Source organism: Carcharhinus amblyrhynchos, chromosome 4, assembly GCF_965287045.1.
Source record: "Carcharhinus amblyrhynchos chromosome 4, sCarAmb.v2.hapA, whole genome shotgun sequence".
NCBI classification, from domain to species: domain Eukaryota; kingdom Metazoa; phylum Chordata; class Chondrichthyes; order Carcharhiniformes; family Carcharhinidae; genus Carcharhinus; species Carcharhinus amblyrhynchos.
Window position 1 is genome coordinate 81,024,753 of NC_137327.1, and position 15,018 is coordinate 81,039,770.

General features: G+C 39.6%; 1 protein-coding gene across 3 annotated transcripts in view; it reads right to left on the minus strand.

The window, feature by feature from the left end:
* The window catches only part of thoc2 (THO complex 2), a 133,255-nt gene that overhangs the window by 94,859 nt on the left and 23,378 nt on the right, over nt 1-15,018 (minus strand). For all 3 annotated transcript variants that reach the window (XR_013886515.1, XR_013886516.1, XM_080187410.1), the window contains exons 3-5: nt 14,670-14,761; nt 9,951-10,002; nt 9,451-9,521 (exon numbers count right to left, since the gene is read on the minus strand). Coding sequence is in view for 1 of the 3 variants with exons in the window: in XM_080187410.1 (XP_080043536.1) it covers nt 9,451-9,521; nt 9,951-10,002; nt 14,670-14,761 (215 nt within the window). In the remaining 2 variants the exon portion in view is untranslated. The remainder of the gene's footprint in view (nt 1-9,450; nt 9,522-9,950; nt 10,003-14,669; nt 14,762-15,018) is intronic.

The window sequence follows — 15,018 nt, forward strand, 5'->3', positions numbered from 1 at the left end:
CACCCTCTCCAAAGCCTCCACATCCTTCCTGTAATGTGGGGACCAGAACTGCACACAGTACTCCAAGTGCGGCCGCACCAGAGTTGTGTACAGTTGCAACATGACGCTGCGACTCCTAAATTCAATCCCCCTACCAATAAACGCCAAGACACCGTATGCCTTCTTAACAACCCTATCTACTTGATTCCCAACTTTCAGGGATCTATGTACACATACGCCTAGATCCCTCTGTTCATCCACACTATTCAAAAGTCCTCCCGTTAGCCCTATACTCAACACATCTGTTATTCCTACCAAAGTGAATTACCTCACACTTCTCCGCATTAAACTCCATCACCTCTCAGCCCAGCTCTGCAACCTGTCCAAGTCTTCCTGCAAACTATGACACCCTTCCTCACAATCTACCACACCTCCGACTTTGGTGTCATCAGCAAATTTACTAATCCACCCAACTGTACCCTCATCCAGATCATTAATAAAAATTACAAACAGCAGTGGCCCCAAAACAGATCCCTGAGGCACACCACTCGTAACCGAACTCCATGACAAATATTTACCATCAACCACCACCCTCTGTCTCCTATCTGCTAGCCAATTCCTGATCCAATTTCCTAGATTACCCTCAATCCCATACATCTGCATTTTCTGCAGAAGCCTACCATGGTGAACCTTGTCAAACGCCTTACTAAAATCCATATATACGTCAACTGCCTTACCCCCATCCACCTCTTTGGTCACTTTTTCAAAAAACTCAATAAGGTTAGTAAGGCACGACCTACCCACTACAAAACCATGCTGACTATCTCCAATCAATTCATTACTCTCCAAATAACTATAAATCCTATCCCTAATAATTTTTTCTAAAACCTTGCCCACAACAGAAGTGAGACTCACCGGTCTATAATTCCCAGGGAAGTCTCTGTTCCCCTTCTTAAACAATGGGACAACATTCGCTAACCATGATGCCCCTTAGAAGTCACCACCGTATCCGCTTCCACTACCTCCTCCTCTCTCTTCTCCCCCGCCCTCCCCATGAGTTCCAGGCAACCACTGCTCTCTGTGTAAAAAAATCTGCCTCGTACATCTCCTTTAAACCTTGCCCCTTGCGTCTCCATTCAGAAACACACCCGTCCATTGCTAGCCTCTGTCTTCTTTGAACGAGCCAGTTTTGTATCCACTTTGTCAGCTCACCTCTGATCCCATGCGACTTCACCTTCTGCACGAGTCTGCTGTGAGGGACCTTGTCAAAGGCCCTACTGAAGTCTATGTAGACAACATCCACTGTCCTTTCCTCATCAATCATCTTCGTCACTTCCTCGAAAAACTCAATCGAGTTCATAAGATACAACTTCCCCTTCACAAAACCATGTTACCTCTCACTAATACATCCACTGATTTCCAAGTGGAAATAAAGCCTGTCTTGAAGAATCCTCTCCAATAATTTCCCTACCACTGATGTAAGGCTCACCAGCTTGCAATTATCTGGATTATTCTTGCTACCCTTCTTAAACAAGGAACAATATTGGCTATTCTCCAATCCTCTGGGACCTGTGGCCAGCGAGGATATAAAAATTTCTCTCAAAGCCCCAGCAATTTCCTCTCTTGCCTCTCTCAGTATTCTGGGGTATATCCCATCAGGCCCTGGAGACTTGTCTACCTGAATGTTTCTCAAGAACCCCAATATCACCTCCTTTTTGGTTTCAACATGACTCAAACAATCTACACATCCTTTCCCAGACTCATCATCCACTAAGTCCTTCCCTTTGGTGAATACTGATGCAAAGTACAGTACCGTAACGAGAAGTGACAGTCAGCATTGACTCCTTGGAGGAAGAAACAGGGGAATTAAAATGGAAAACAAGAGTCTTTGGGCAAGCAATCTGGATTAGTCTTCATAGTATAAGACACAAAAGGCAACCCAAGAATTGTAGAAAAGCAAGGGACGAAAGGGAGGTCAAAAAGGTAGGAAGAAACTTAAAATACTCACGATCACGAGACAAGTAGTACTAGGAATATTAATGGGACGAATGTGGGATTCCTGCAGGTGTTCAGTTTTCCACCCACAGATCAAAGATGTCATTTAGGTGGATTAGCCATGGTAAATGCACATGGTTACAGGAATAGGGTTATCATGGCTGAGGGCTAGCTAGGATGCTCTTTCTGATAGTGCAAACACAATGGGCTTTCTGCACGGTGGGATTATAAAGCCAGAAGTGTCTCCTGGGCATATGGCTTGCATCCAATGATCTTGAAAGAAGTGGCTGGATATGTCATGGCAACGGATCATAGCCTCCCATTACTTGCAAACATGTTTTTTTTAAAAAAAGACATGCATGCAAAAACTGACCGAAAGTGTAAAACAACCACATTCTGAAGTGGATTATACTTGACCAACTAGCCCAAAGAGAATCTCTTTTTTTTGGACAGAGACACTTCAAAGGAAGTGATGCAGTGCAAAAACTGATCATCTCCTGCAGAGATAATGGAGACCAATTGCTATCTCAGCAGAAACAATGTCCTGTGACTTATATTCAGATTGTAAATATGATGTGATTTGAAAGAAAACAGTTGTGGGCGAGACATGTTTTTGCTTTTCCCCTTCCACAAATACACATAAAAAGGAGTTAAAAACCAACTGCAATCCTGGTCTCTGCGTATAAGTCTGCTTGTTCTCCCTCTACTGTGCTAATGTGTGCTGTGAAGGTTACAGCTTTAGAACATCCACGAGGGCTCTCTGCTCTTGCAGGCAAAAAGTCATTTCTTTCTCTCTGATTGGCGGAAGAAAGTTGCAAGTCAGCAAAGTCACAGTCGAAAAGGACAATTCCATACAGCTAATCTGCAGAATCAAAAATCTCTAAACCAACTGTCAAAGTCAGCGTCACTGGAATCAGCCAACTTAACAGCTACAACATTTCACCATCTACTCCTCACAGTCAAGCCAAACACCGAATTGCACATCTTAATTTTTACTTTTGAACTCACTTTTAATTTTTAATCAGTGTTTATGTGTTACATTTTATTATTTCTTTCCTGTATTTTCCTAACTAATAGATTCACTCTTCCTTTAACTCAAGAAAGATTGGCTAAATTGGCTTCTTTAAAAAATGACATAGAGATGCCGGCATTGGACTGGGGTAAGCACAGTAAGTCGACTCACAATACCAGGTTAAAGTCGAACAGGTTTATTTGGTAGCACAAGTCACAAGCTTTCAGTGTGCCGCTCCTTCATCAGGTCATTGGGAGTTCTGTTCACAAACAGGGCATATAAAGACACAAACTCAATTTACAAAATAATAGTTGGAATGCATGTCTTTACAGGTAATTAAGTTTTAAAGATATAGACAACGTGAGTGAAGAGAGGGTTAAGCACAGGTTAAAGAGATGTGTATTGTCTCCAGCCGGGACAGTTCGTGAGATTTCACAAACCCAGGCAAGTTGTGGAGGTTACAGATAGTGTGACATGAACCCAAGATCCCGACTGAGGCCATTCTCACGTGTGCGGAACTTGGCTATCAGTTTCTGCTCAGCGATTCTGCTTTGTTGTGTGTCATAAAGGCTGCCTTGGAAAACGCTTACCCAAAGATCAGAGGCTGAATGCCCATGACTGCTGAAGTGTTCCCCAACAGGAAGAGAATATTCTTGCCGGGTGATTGTGGAGCGGTGTTCATTCATCCATTGTCATAGCATCTGCATGGTCTCCTCAATGTACCATGCCTTGGGACATCCTTTCCTGCAGCGAATCAGGTAGACAACGTAATCTGTGCTTAACTCTCTGTCTGTACTTTCAAGACTTGATTACCTGTAACGACTCCCATTCCATCCATTATTTTGTAAATTGAGTTTGTGTCTTTATATGCCCTGTTTGTGAACAGAACTCCCACTCACCTGATGAAGGAGCAGCGATCCGAAAGCTTGTGGCTTGTGCTACCAAATAAACCTGTTGGACTTTAACCTGGTGTTGTGAGACTTCTTACCTTCTTTAAAAAAACACGTACATTTGGATTAAGAACTGGTATCCACGAGGGATGGGATTTTATTAAGTAACCTTCTTGTCAGAAGCCAAAGGGGTTGAATAAAGAAGGGGAGCCAGTTCATCCCTCCTCACCCAGGAGTATAACAATTAGAAGCTATATCATCCAGCATCATAACAAATCGGACAACCTTACCCAGGGACTGGTTGTAACAAAGAGACAGTGGATGCATGCAATCTTCCAAAATTCCTGAAATTCTGGAAAGGTCCCGGCAGATTAAAAAGCCACAAATGTAACGCCACAATTCAAGGAAGGAAAAGATAGAAAACAAAAATCTAAAGGCCAATTAACCTAATAAAGGTCCTCCGGACAATGCTAGAATTCATTAAAGCTGTAGCATCAGGACACTTGCAAAATTATAACACCATCAGGCAAAATCAACATGATTTCATAATAAGGAAGTCAGGTTTGCCAAATTTATTAGAGCTCTTCAAGGGTGTAACAAGCAAGATAAATAAAGTCAGGTAACACATTTTAACAGTACCCCATATGTCAATTCTCCTGCCAACCAACGTTCATAATTTCTGCTAAATCACAACTTGAATTCCAAAGAATTGTTAACAGTCCCACATTATTTAAAACATGCAGTCCATCTGGTCTGTATTCTATGGATCAATCCAAAAACAAATTCAATACACTGCATCACTGACACCCCACCAATGCACGATATTATCATCTGCTTCAAAGATGTCTGTTATTTCCTGAAGTGATGCAATAATCTCTGTCTCACAATATATTTATTTCTAAAATTATCGGTTGATGACCCGGTATCAGATCCGAGATGACAGTATTAAAATGTTCAATTGACATTTCCAAAATCTTTCACAATTTTAAAATATTTTATTGAATTCTTCTTAAATATCTATGATTCTATGGAAATACAAATGAATAAATTAAGAGCAGCAAGCCACTCGGTACCTCAATTCTGTTCCAACATTCAATAACTCTACATTCCATCTTCCCCCAATAACATTTGGGTTCCTTGTTAAGTCAAAAATCTATCTCTACTTTAAAAATATTTAATGATCCTGCCTCACTCTGAAGAAGAGCTCCAAAGATTGACAACTTTCAGAAAAAAATCTTCTCATATCAGTCTTAGATGGGCGATGCCATACTTTATAACTTTGTCCTCGAGTTCTAAACTCCCCCACAAGCATCCATCCTGTCAATTCCCCTTAGGATCTCACGTATTTCAATAAGACCACCTCACAATCTCCTATACTCTGATGGATACAGACCCAGCCAACACAATCACTCCTCATTAGATAACTCACCTATCTTAGGTTAATCAAGTGAACCTTCTTTGAACTGTTTTTGGTGCATTTATGTTTTAACAAAGAACATAAATGAGGTGATGAAGTGTGTCGAGACATGGTCTCACCAATGCCCTGCATAACTGTAGCAAAACATCCCAACTTTTAAATTCAATTCCCCTTACAAGAAATAACATCCCATTTGCCATCCTTATCACTTGATGTACCTGCAAACCAAGTTTCCTGATTCATGTACCAGGACGCCCAGATCACTCTGTACTTCCTTTGCAATCTCACTCAATTTAAATAATAGGCTGCTCCTCCATTATTTCTGCCAAACACTACATTCAATCTATGTTCTGCACTCTCTCGTATCCTTCTCTATGAATGGTACGCTTTGACTGTATAGCGCATAAAGAACAATAATTCACTCCATAATACATGTGACAATAAATCAAATCAAAGTGGACAAATTCTCATTTCCTTCACAATATACTCCATCTGTCAAAATTTTGCCCATTCACTTCACCTATCCATGTTCCTTTGCAGACTTCTTACATCTTCTTCACCACTTAGATTCCCTCCTTTGTCACCAGAAAATTTAGCACACAGACATACAGTCCCTTCATCCAATTCATTTATATCAGTTGTAAATAGCTGAGGCCTCGGAATTGACCCTTATGGCATGCCATGCATCACATCATGCCAACCTAACAGTGGCCCACATGCCTACTCTGTTTCGGGTTAATCAATCTTCTGCCAGTTAGCTCCTACACCATGAGCTCTAATATTGCATAGTACTCTTTGGTGTGATACCTGGTAAGTGCCTTCTAGAAATTTAAGTTAAGCACGTCTACAAGCTCCCATTTATCCATATTGCTTGTCACTTACTCAAAGAGCTCTAATAAATTAGTCAAATGCTTTTTCCCTTTAACAAAACAATGCTGTCTCTGCCTGTTTGTAGATATTTTCTCTGCTATCATCTCCTTAATAATGGATTCTAGTAATTTCCCTGCACCACAGGTTAAGCTAACTGCCCTGTAGTTACTTGTCTCTCCCTCCTTTTTTCAACAATGGACTAACAAAATCACAAGCCTCAGTATGCAAATTTGTCCTCACAGTTCTGGTTTCTGTGCTATTGCATTTCTCATTATAGATGGGCAAATTGCACTAACTTCATTCTAATTAGCATCTCAACAGAAATTATTACTTCTAATCTCCTGTATGTGGTGCCTCTATTTACAAAATATTGCTCTTCCTTTTATTACTTTATCTAGCTGAAATTGCTTTTCTATTGTTGCACTGAGTAAAGACTTTCATTTTATTTTTCTTCCCACAATACATTAACGCACACTTCTCTTCATGAAATAGTATTTCCCACCAACCCATCTATGCCATAAGGTGCCATGCTGGGGGAACACAATGTTATATATTTAGCTATTGTTCAGTTCCCTAGCTAACATTGCATTCTCCAGTTCATAAAGCAACATCACAGCGCACATTCACAACTGCAACCCGTAAGGCATTCCCGGCTCTTTCAAAAAGGATCCTCAAAACCAAAACACGTTTTTGGAATTTTCCCTCTTTCAAACTGTTTGCCAATGCAAGCAAAAATACCCTCACTGATTTTAAATAAAACACAAAAGCTTTGAATATGTGCTGCTTTACCATTAATTCTTTGCACCAAGAAGGATGTTTACTAATGAAACTGACAGTTAAATCAAACTGATTCGCAATGGTCAGTATTGCAACTTATTTAAGGTAGTGTCAGTTTCTGTGAATGGGCCTTCTCTCCAAACGCAGGTATGATTCTACATGGCAAATTTTAATGAGAAACAAACATAGAATACTCACAGAGCAATTTCACCCCCTAGTGGAATCTTAGTGTTGCAGCTAACTGGATTTATAACTGATGAGAAACATTGCAGTACATTAACCCAGAAATCCTCAAGTCAGGGATATTTCTGAGTTGTTCCTGAAACTTAAGTTCGAAAATATTTTGCCTTCCATTAAAAGTGGTGAATGATGGGACCAACAGTGCACTGATGAAACCTAAGAGATTTAAGGACCAAGAAATAAACAGTAAAGACAGAGAAGGCGGGTGAATTAGATTCGGTGAATTCCACCTCAAATAAGAGAGAGGCAGAAAAAGGGAAAAAGTGCATTTTAAAAATCTCCAACAACTCACCATGTGAAGAACTGAATCTCCATACTTAAAACTGGTCACTTTCTCGGCAAGAGATTGATTGACAGTAAAGATTATCTTGGAATTACAAATGTATTTACACTATTAATTACTGCAATTAGCTTTTTGTAGTGAGATTAATGGACAATTAGTGCATAAATGCAGCAGCACCACCTCAAAAATCATATTAAGAGTGAGATGCTGGCCGTAATTTCCACTACCACTGCCAGCTAGAATGGAAAATCCCCGCCAAATCTCCACTGACAGCTGTGAGAATCCCGGCCACAATCTTTGAAAACTAATGATAGAAATTGGCCACTAATTTAGGCACTCCATGGGTGTCTCTCTTCCTCATGACAAGTTATTGGATGATTTTCACATTAATATGCATTGTTCACTGTATTATTTTTCTGTAAATTCTGTTGTTTCCTTTGTAGAATGGTTACAGCACAGAAGGTGGTTAATCAGCCCATGTTTCCCTTGCTGATTCTCTGCGTGAGCATCTCAACTAGTGCCACTCCCCTGCCCTTACCATGTACTTCTGCAAATTTTCTCTCTGGGTGCTCATCCGATTCCCTTTTGAAAGCCACAATCTTATACGTCTGCACCACCCTCTCAGATAACGCATTCCAGATCCCAAACAATCGCTGCACAAGCACTTAATTCCATACCAACTAGATCCAAGAGAGTTCCCCGCTCTCTTCGGAGCCCACTTCAGGTTCCCAACCTGATGTCAGTTGTCAGGACTATCCCTCCCTGCATTCAAGTGTTAGACTAGATTTTAATCTTTTCTATCCAGCTAAGTACCACTGAACTTCACGAAGTCTCCAATTGTAGCTCAGAGGCGGCAACTTTCGCACAGAGTCCTCGAAGCAGATTGGAAGTCTACATTTCTCATCTGTAGATCAAGAATTGCACAGGGTCCTGACATGCATCTTTAGTTATATGTCCACACTCCCATGATCTAGAGACCAAAAGATTTGGCCCTTTTTTTAATGCTGTTTCCAAATGGGAGATCTTTAGCATGCACTTTTTTTGAATGATGCATTCAGTGGTAGCCTTGTGGCCTGAAAGACATGCATTCAATTTTTGTTGTTACTGTTTCCAGTAATATGTGCCCCTCGAATTCAAATCCATCTAATTTTTTTAAAACTCAGAAGTTCTGAATTTTTAATTTCTAACACTTGGTTCTTTAGTTGTGCTTGATCTACAAGACACAAGAAAACAGTATTTATGAATCACTGTGGAATCATTAAACAAGATTTTACATATACTTAACAAGAAGCAGTGAAGACAACATGGAAGCTTCTCATTTCTCAAGACCTCGGAATCATTGGCGTTGTCAGCACGATGATGTCCTTCTCTCTTCTTTGTCTTTGAAGTGATGTTGAATTATGTCCAGAATGGTCATACCCCAAAAGCCATGATCTTGGAAAATATCAAGCATACCCACGTGCACTGCATGCTCCTTCTGCAGGGACACGTAGGCACGAACATAGCCTGTCTCATAGAGTGCCTCTTTACATGTTGGCAAGTCACTGCCCAATGAGTACCCCTCACCTTTAACCACTTAACTGTACCCATGCCTTGGGCTTTTCCTTACTTGTTGATGAGAAAAATTGGAAACTGATCCACCTAAAAACTACTATTGTGTATTTAACTGTACTGTTATCCAGGATTCAATGGTCATTTCATATCTGAATGTCTTTCAAGTATTTTCCAGCATGCAGGAGCAATGCAGCTCAAAATCTTCCATCTCTCTGGACTTGGGAACAATGTCAAATATCCTCTGGACGCAAAGTATATCACATGACACTGAATTATATCTACTAAGTTATCTGGATGGCCCTGCATTGTGGTGATCCAAGTAATAAGATAGAAGGCATTATATGCCAAGTCTGCATGCAATAATACATTCAGTTGAAACAGAAGTAAAACATCCAAAGCTTTACATTTTTCAATATGTATCAAGAATACTCACCAAACATGCTAAAACCAGTTGAGTAAAATGATCTCGTTTACTTTTTTCTTCCATGCAACTTGTTTCAATATCTGAAATTAACATTTGTCATTAATCTAATGACCTTTTAATGCCATTACACAAAATTAGTACTCATTAATTGCTGCATACGAAGTCATCCTCTGGCATCATGGGTTGTGTATCTGTCTCCAAGTCACAAGTTCTGGGTTAGAGTCCCATCCCAGGACTTGATGCCCAAGGAAGGTGCATTTATAATACAGCCAACAGATTGAGTATGAACCTGTAGAAACCTTCCAACACAGGCCAGTGATAGGTTGTAAGAGTGGGAAACTCCTGGTCAGCCAGGCTTGATGTGGTGTCTCTCAAGCTACAAGCTGCTGGTGACAGGCAAGCGGCCTGTTCAGGAAAAACGTTGCAGTGGGATCAGATGAAAGTCTGCCTTTGAACCATTCGATGCAGTAAAAGAAACAAAAACTACAAAGAATATCTTTATTTCTCACCTAGAACACAGAAAACATCAGCCAGGATGGATGACATATCATCCCGAAGTTCCTGAAAATACAAGAGGAAAAACAACTCATTAACATGAATACTGCCTTTTCTGTAACAAAGTAATAACTTTTCCATAGCTGGATTGGTGGTGGGGTGTGGATGCACATGCAAGGAGGGAAAAATAGGACACCATCCTGACCTAGCCAAGTTTTTTTTAAACCCACCAGCCTTAAGATTAAATGAGCGAAAACCATAAAATTTCAAGGTGGGAGATATTTATAACAAAAGAAAACACCTATTACACCTTTTCTCCCTGGCCATTGTCAAGTTGAGCAAGATTGTTAACAACCTTGTTGTCAGTTTTGACATGGAGATAAACCAAAACCACCTATTTCAACTTCTGCCCCTGACACAGTTCAGCTGCTGCTGCAAACTCCATTCATGCCTTGTTCTCTCTATGCTTGACCTTTCCAATGCACACTTAACTGACATCCCAAGCACAACCCTCAAAGACTCTGCTACCCATGTCCTTAATCACACTCAGATCCATTCACCAATCATCTCCGTGTTTACTGACTTGTATATTGTCCCAGCTGGAGCCATTACCTGCATTATAAAATTTTCATCCACCTTTTTAAATTAATTTGTTGCCTGCCCCCTCGCCACCTTTTGTAAGGACCTCGCAGATATCTGTGTTTCTCCAATCCAAGTTAACTTGTGCATCATCAGTTTAGTAGCTCTGATTTCAGCTGACAGGGCACATAGCTCTGAACATTCCTCCCTCAACCTCTGCTTCTCAGCCTTCATGAGGTCCTTACAACCTGCCTCTTTGACTAAGTTTCTGATCAACTAATATCCCTTACGTGACTATGTGTCAAATTTTGTTTGTCAACAATCGTGCGAGGCACTTTGGGATGTTTTATGTTCAAGGATAACACACAAAGGCCATAAAATTAAGTAATTGCCTTCAGTGATGTTCAAGAGTGTGATCAAGTTAAAATATTAGCAAAGTACAAGCATGACCAAAAATATTAAGCTTATAGATTTTAGTTTCCTTGTAGAGATGAAAGACTTATCCAATTGAAACATACACAATGGGGTCATAATATAATCATGGAGAAGCAAGGCTGTTCAACCCACGTTAACCCAGCCAGCCAACCCTCAAATTCACTGATTGCGACATCCAATCAATTTTTTGAATGTTTTTTGGTTCATCCATCACGTTTCATGTTGATGGCTCTTAGTAAAAGAAATTCCTGACCTAAATTCCAAGTCTACCTTTTTGTTAGTTTAAACCCACGACTGTTTGTTCCATCTCCATTTGAAGTGGAAAAAACTTCGGTTTCACTCGTATCCGTTTAACGCATTTCCAAAACTCGAATTTAAATTTTAGATAACTACTAGAACTAGTAATTTTCTTGCTTTCACAACTAACTGGCCTGAATGACAAAACTGATGTCCATCTTTGCTCTAAGAAATTTCTTACAACAAGGGATTATTCACTAAATTCCATCAACTTCAAACTAACAAGTACCCATTGTAATTTATGGCACTCTATGAGCAAAGTCTATTCTAAACCTCCATTCAAAATAAGCTGATAAGTTTTGCCTACTCCATCCAAAGATATTGAAAAGACAGTATGCAGGCCTGGAGTTTTGCTTCCAAACAAGCGGTTTAAGCGCCTCCAAAGCCAGTTTTCATTGTCAATATAAAAATAAGAAATTCAGAACTTAACAAATACAACTCGAAAAACCAAAAGCTACTCTAAGTTTGGAGAAACTAAAAACTTAGCTCCTGTTTTTGAATATTAAATCAGCAGAAGGATCAAAAGGTCTGTACTGTACAATTAAGCAGAGTGGACCATTAAATACTCAAGTGTGTAAGAAGAAGGGACAAACCCAAGCATTTATATTTATTCAGGCTTTGGAGTTTGTGATTTTGCATTTCATGAAGCCAATGATGCAGGTCTAATCCCACCACAAATTAAAACTCTATAATTACACACTGGAAGGTCCAGGACATATTCATGAAGGTGCAAATTCACAGTAGTCTCAATTCCATGGGTCAGTAGCTAGCAGTAAAACTATTTACTCAAAGAAAATTATGTTTCACTTTTCCAAATTTTTGCTACTAAAATCGTGAGAAAAATCAATGCAGTCTGTGAGCATTGTCAAATAATTCAGCTGAAATTGTTGCTCTTTCAGAATTATGCACTCAACAATGCGCATACATCAATAATTGCATCATACAGGTTGTGTGCAAACTTAGCACATGGTCTCCAAAGTGTGATACGCTTAATTAGGATTCAATTAATGTAATCAATTAGCATGACTAAAAATTAATCAATACTGGTTGAGAAGAGACTAGTTATTTCCAGTGGTGATAAAATACTGTATATGCCAATTCTAAACAAAATTGGTTGTGCATGGAAAACATGAAAATTCCAAATGACAGCAGAAAACAATTTGCTTTTAAATTTTCATTAAGGCTTTGTGTTCTTCTGATCAGAGGCAGAATAATGGATATTGTATTAAGCTAAAAGAACATAAGAACATAAGAAATAGGAGCAGGAGTAGGCCATCTAGCCCTTCGAGCCTGCCCCGCCATTCAATAAGATCATGGCTGATCTGTTGTGGCTCAGTTCCACTTTCCCGCCCTCTCCCCATAACCCTTAATCCCCTCTCTTATCAAGAACCCATCAACCCGCTTCTTAAAAATATTTAGCGAGGCAGCCTCCACCACTTCAACGGGCAGAGAATTCCAGAGATTCACCACCCTTTGAGTGAAGAAGTTCCTCCTCAACTCCGTTCTAAACCGCCTCCCCTTTATCTTGAGGCTGTGCCCCCTAGTCCTACTGTCTTTTTTGAGCGGGAAGAGTCTCTCCACCTCTATCCTATCCATCCCATTCATCATCTTATACGTCTCAATGAGATCTCCCCTCATTCTTCTAAACTCTAACGAGTACAAGCCTAGTTTATTCAGCCTCTCCTCATAGCTCAATCCCCTCAACTCCCGTATCAGCCTAGTAAACCTCCTCTGCACTCCCTCCAGGGCCAAAATATCCTTGCGCAGGTGCGGCGCCCAAAACTGCACACAGTACTGGTAACATCATAACAAATCCTTCCATTAACAAAAAGATAAATTAACTAGCCAACTCATCATCACATAGATACTGGAGGACATCTTCTGACAGTAGCTACAACAATGCAACCTTTCATAAGTGTGCAAATCTGATTCTGAAATATGCTGCTGGGTGCATTTCTAAATGTATACATCACAGTTTCACATACTGGACTCTATTTCCAAAAGTTAAATAAGAGGTTCTCACCAATTATAATTAAGGAGCTATGTTATGAAAGGTTTGAAGCTTACTTAAGATTCCTTTAAGGAAGGGCCACAATGAGTACTACTAATGTAAAATACCTTTCTAGGCCATTCACCCGTCCTCAACAAAGGGTTTTTTCTAGAAATACATATTCCAAATCAACATATTGGTCATTGCATTGTCTGCAGGAGGAAAAAGCAGTTTTTCTTCAGCTTGTATTATCAATCATGCAAGGGGCTCGAGCTTCTGAAACTTCATCTTGTGGCAAAGGTATGCAGCAGCAAGTGAGGAGGAGTGATAACAAAAGCATGTACAATCAGTACCGGAAAGAGTCATGACACCGAAGATAGTTATCGCAGGACAAGCATTTGAAAAGGCCAAGACCACAAGAACTCTGGAAAGGTGGAAACAAGTCCTTTGAGTTGGGGGATGAGGAAGGTAGCAAAAAGTGTCAACATAATAAATCTCATTATTAACAGTCTCACAAAATATTTAATAAAAAAGAATCTGAACTAAGGAAGTAAAAACTGAATAGTTGTTACAAACTTGCTGTTATTTAGAAAGAAGGTAAGTAATGTTGGTGGTGTTCTGAAGTATGGGACAATTTAAATAATGCCACTGCAGATTTAAGAATGATGGTTTGCAGTTTCTGCAGCATATATAGCTCCACCTTGTGGTACTTGTTAGTGATTGCAGAAGTGTCCAGCAACCAATGCAAATTTAATGCATTACAACTGTCCACCTTTAAAAAACTGCATCATTTTGTGGTTAACAAAAAGCAATCTCTTCCAAAGCCAACTATTTTTAATACACCTGAAAAAGGTGCACTGAACTTCTTTAAAAAAGTTTACACCATTCTTAAAGTTACAAAGCCAATGCTCAGAATGGACCGGACAAACCCGAATCCATTTCTTGCTCGCTCCAAAAGACAAATTCAAATTCTAACTGAATCCAATTCAACATCCTCACAAGAGAGACAAAAAATCCAAACTGACAGGATCAGGCATTCACCCCACCTTCAGCTTGATCTTAGCCAAAAGGCCAAGTTGATGGATCGATCTGCAGGTTGCTATTGCAATAAGTGACACTGCCAACCTGAATCTTTTAAAGCAACTTTGACCTCTTCACTATCAGGTCGGCCAAAAGTAAAATTGTCCTGGACTGGTAGTCAACCCAAAGTGAGAAACGACTACTTTATAAGAGGCCAGCATATTTTAAAAAATATGACGTGGGTATGACCTTCAAACTGCAAGTATTTCCCTTTTTTTGAGTGATGATGTGTCCACTTCATTCACAAATCTATACCCCCACCCTGCAAAATAAGCTCATGTGAAGAATAGATTTGGTGCACTCAATTGCTATGCATGCACATAAACAACCTTTTCAGCAATGAATCACTTACCATTACATCACTGAGAGCACTGGCAGCTTGTTCCTGTTTTAGATTGCCTTTTATAACATGCCACGCCAACTCGTATAAAGCTTGTTGGATATCTGTTAGGCAATTAAATTAAATCAATGTTAATAAAGGGGAGTTAATAAACAGCAACATCAAACAGCATTGTAGGAAAAACAGGAAATCAAAGAAATTAGCTATCAGCAATTAAAAAAGATATTGGAAATTTGTTCTGAAATTTTAAATCAAATTTCAATCACTAAAATATTAACACAAGTTAGCAACTAAAATAAAACTAAATTCACCCCCAGAGTATTTGCAGTTAGCAACCAATGTTACAATGGATGCAATGAAG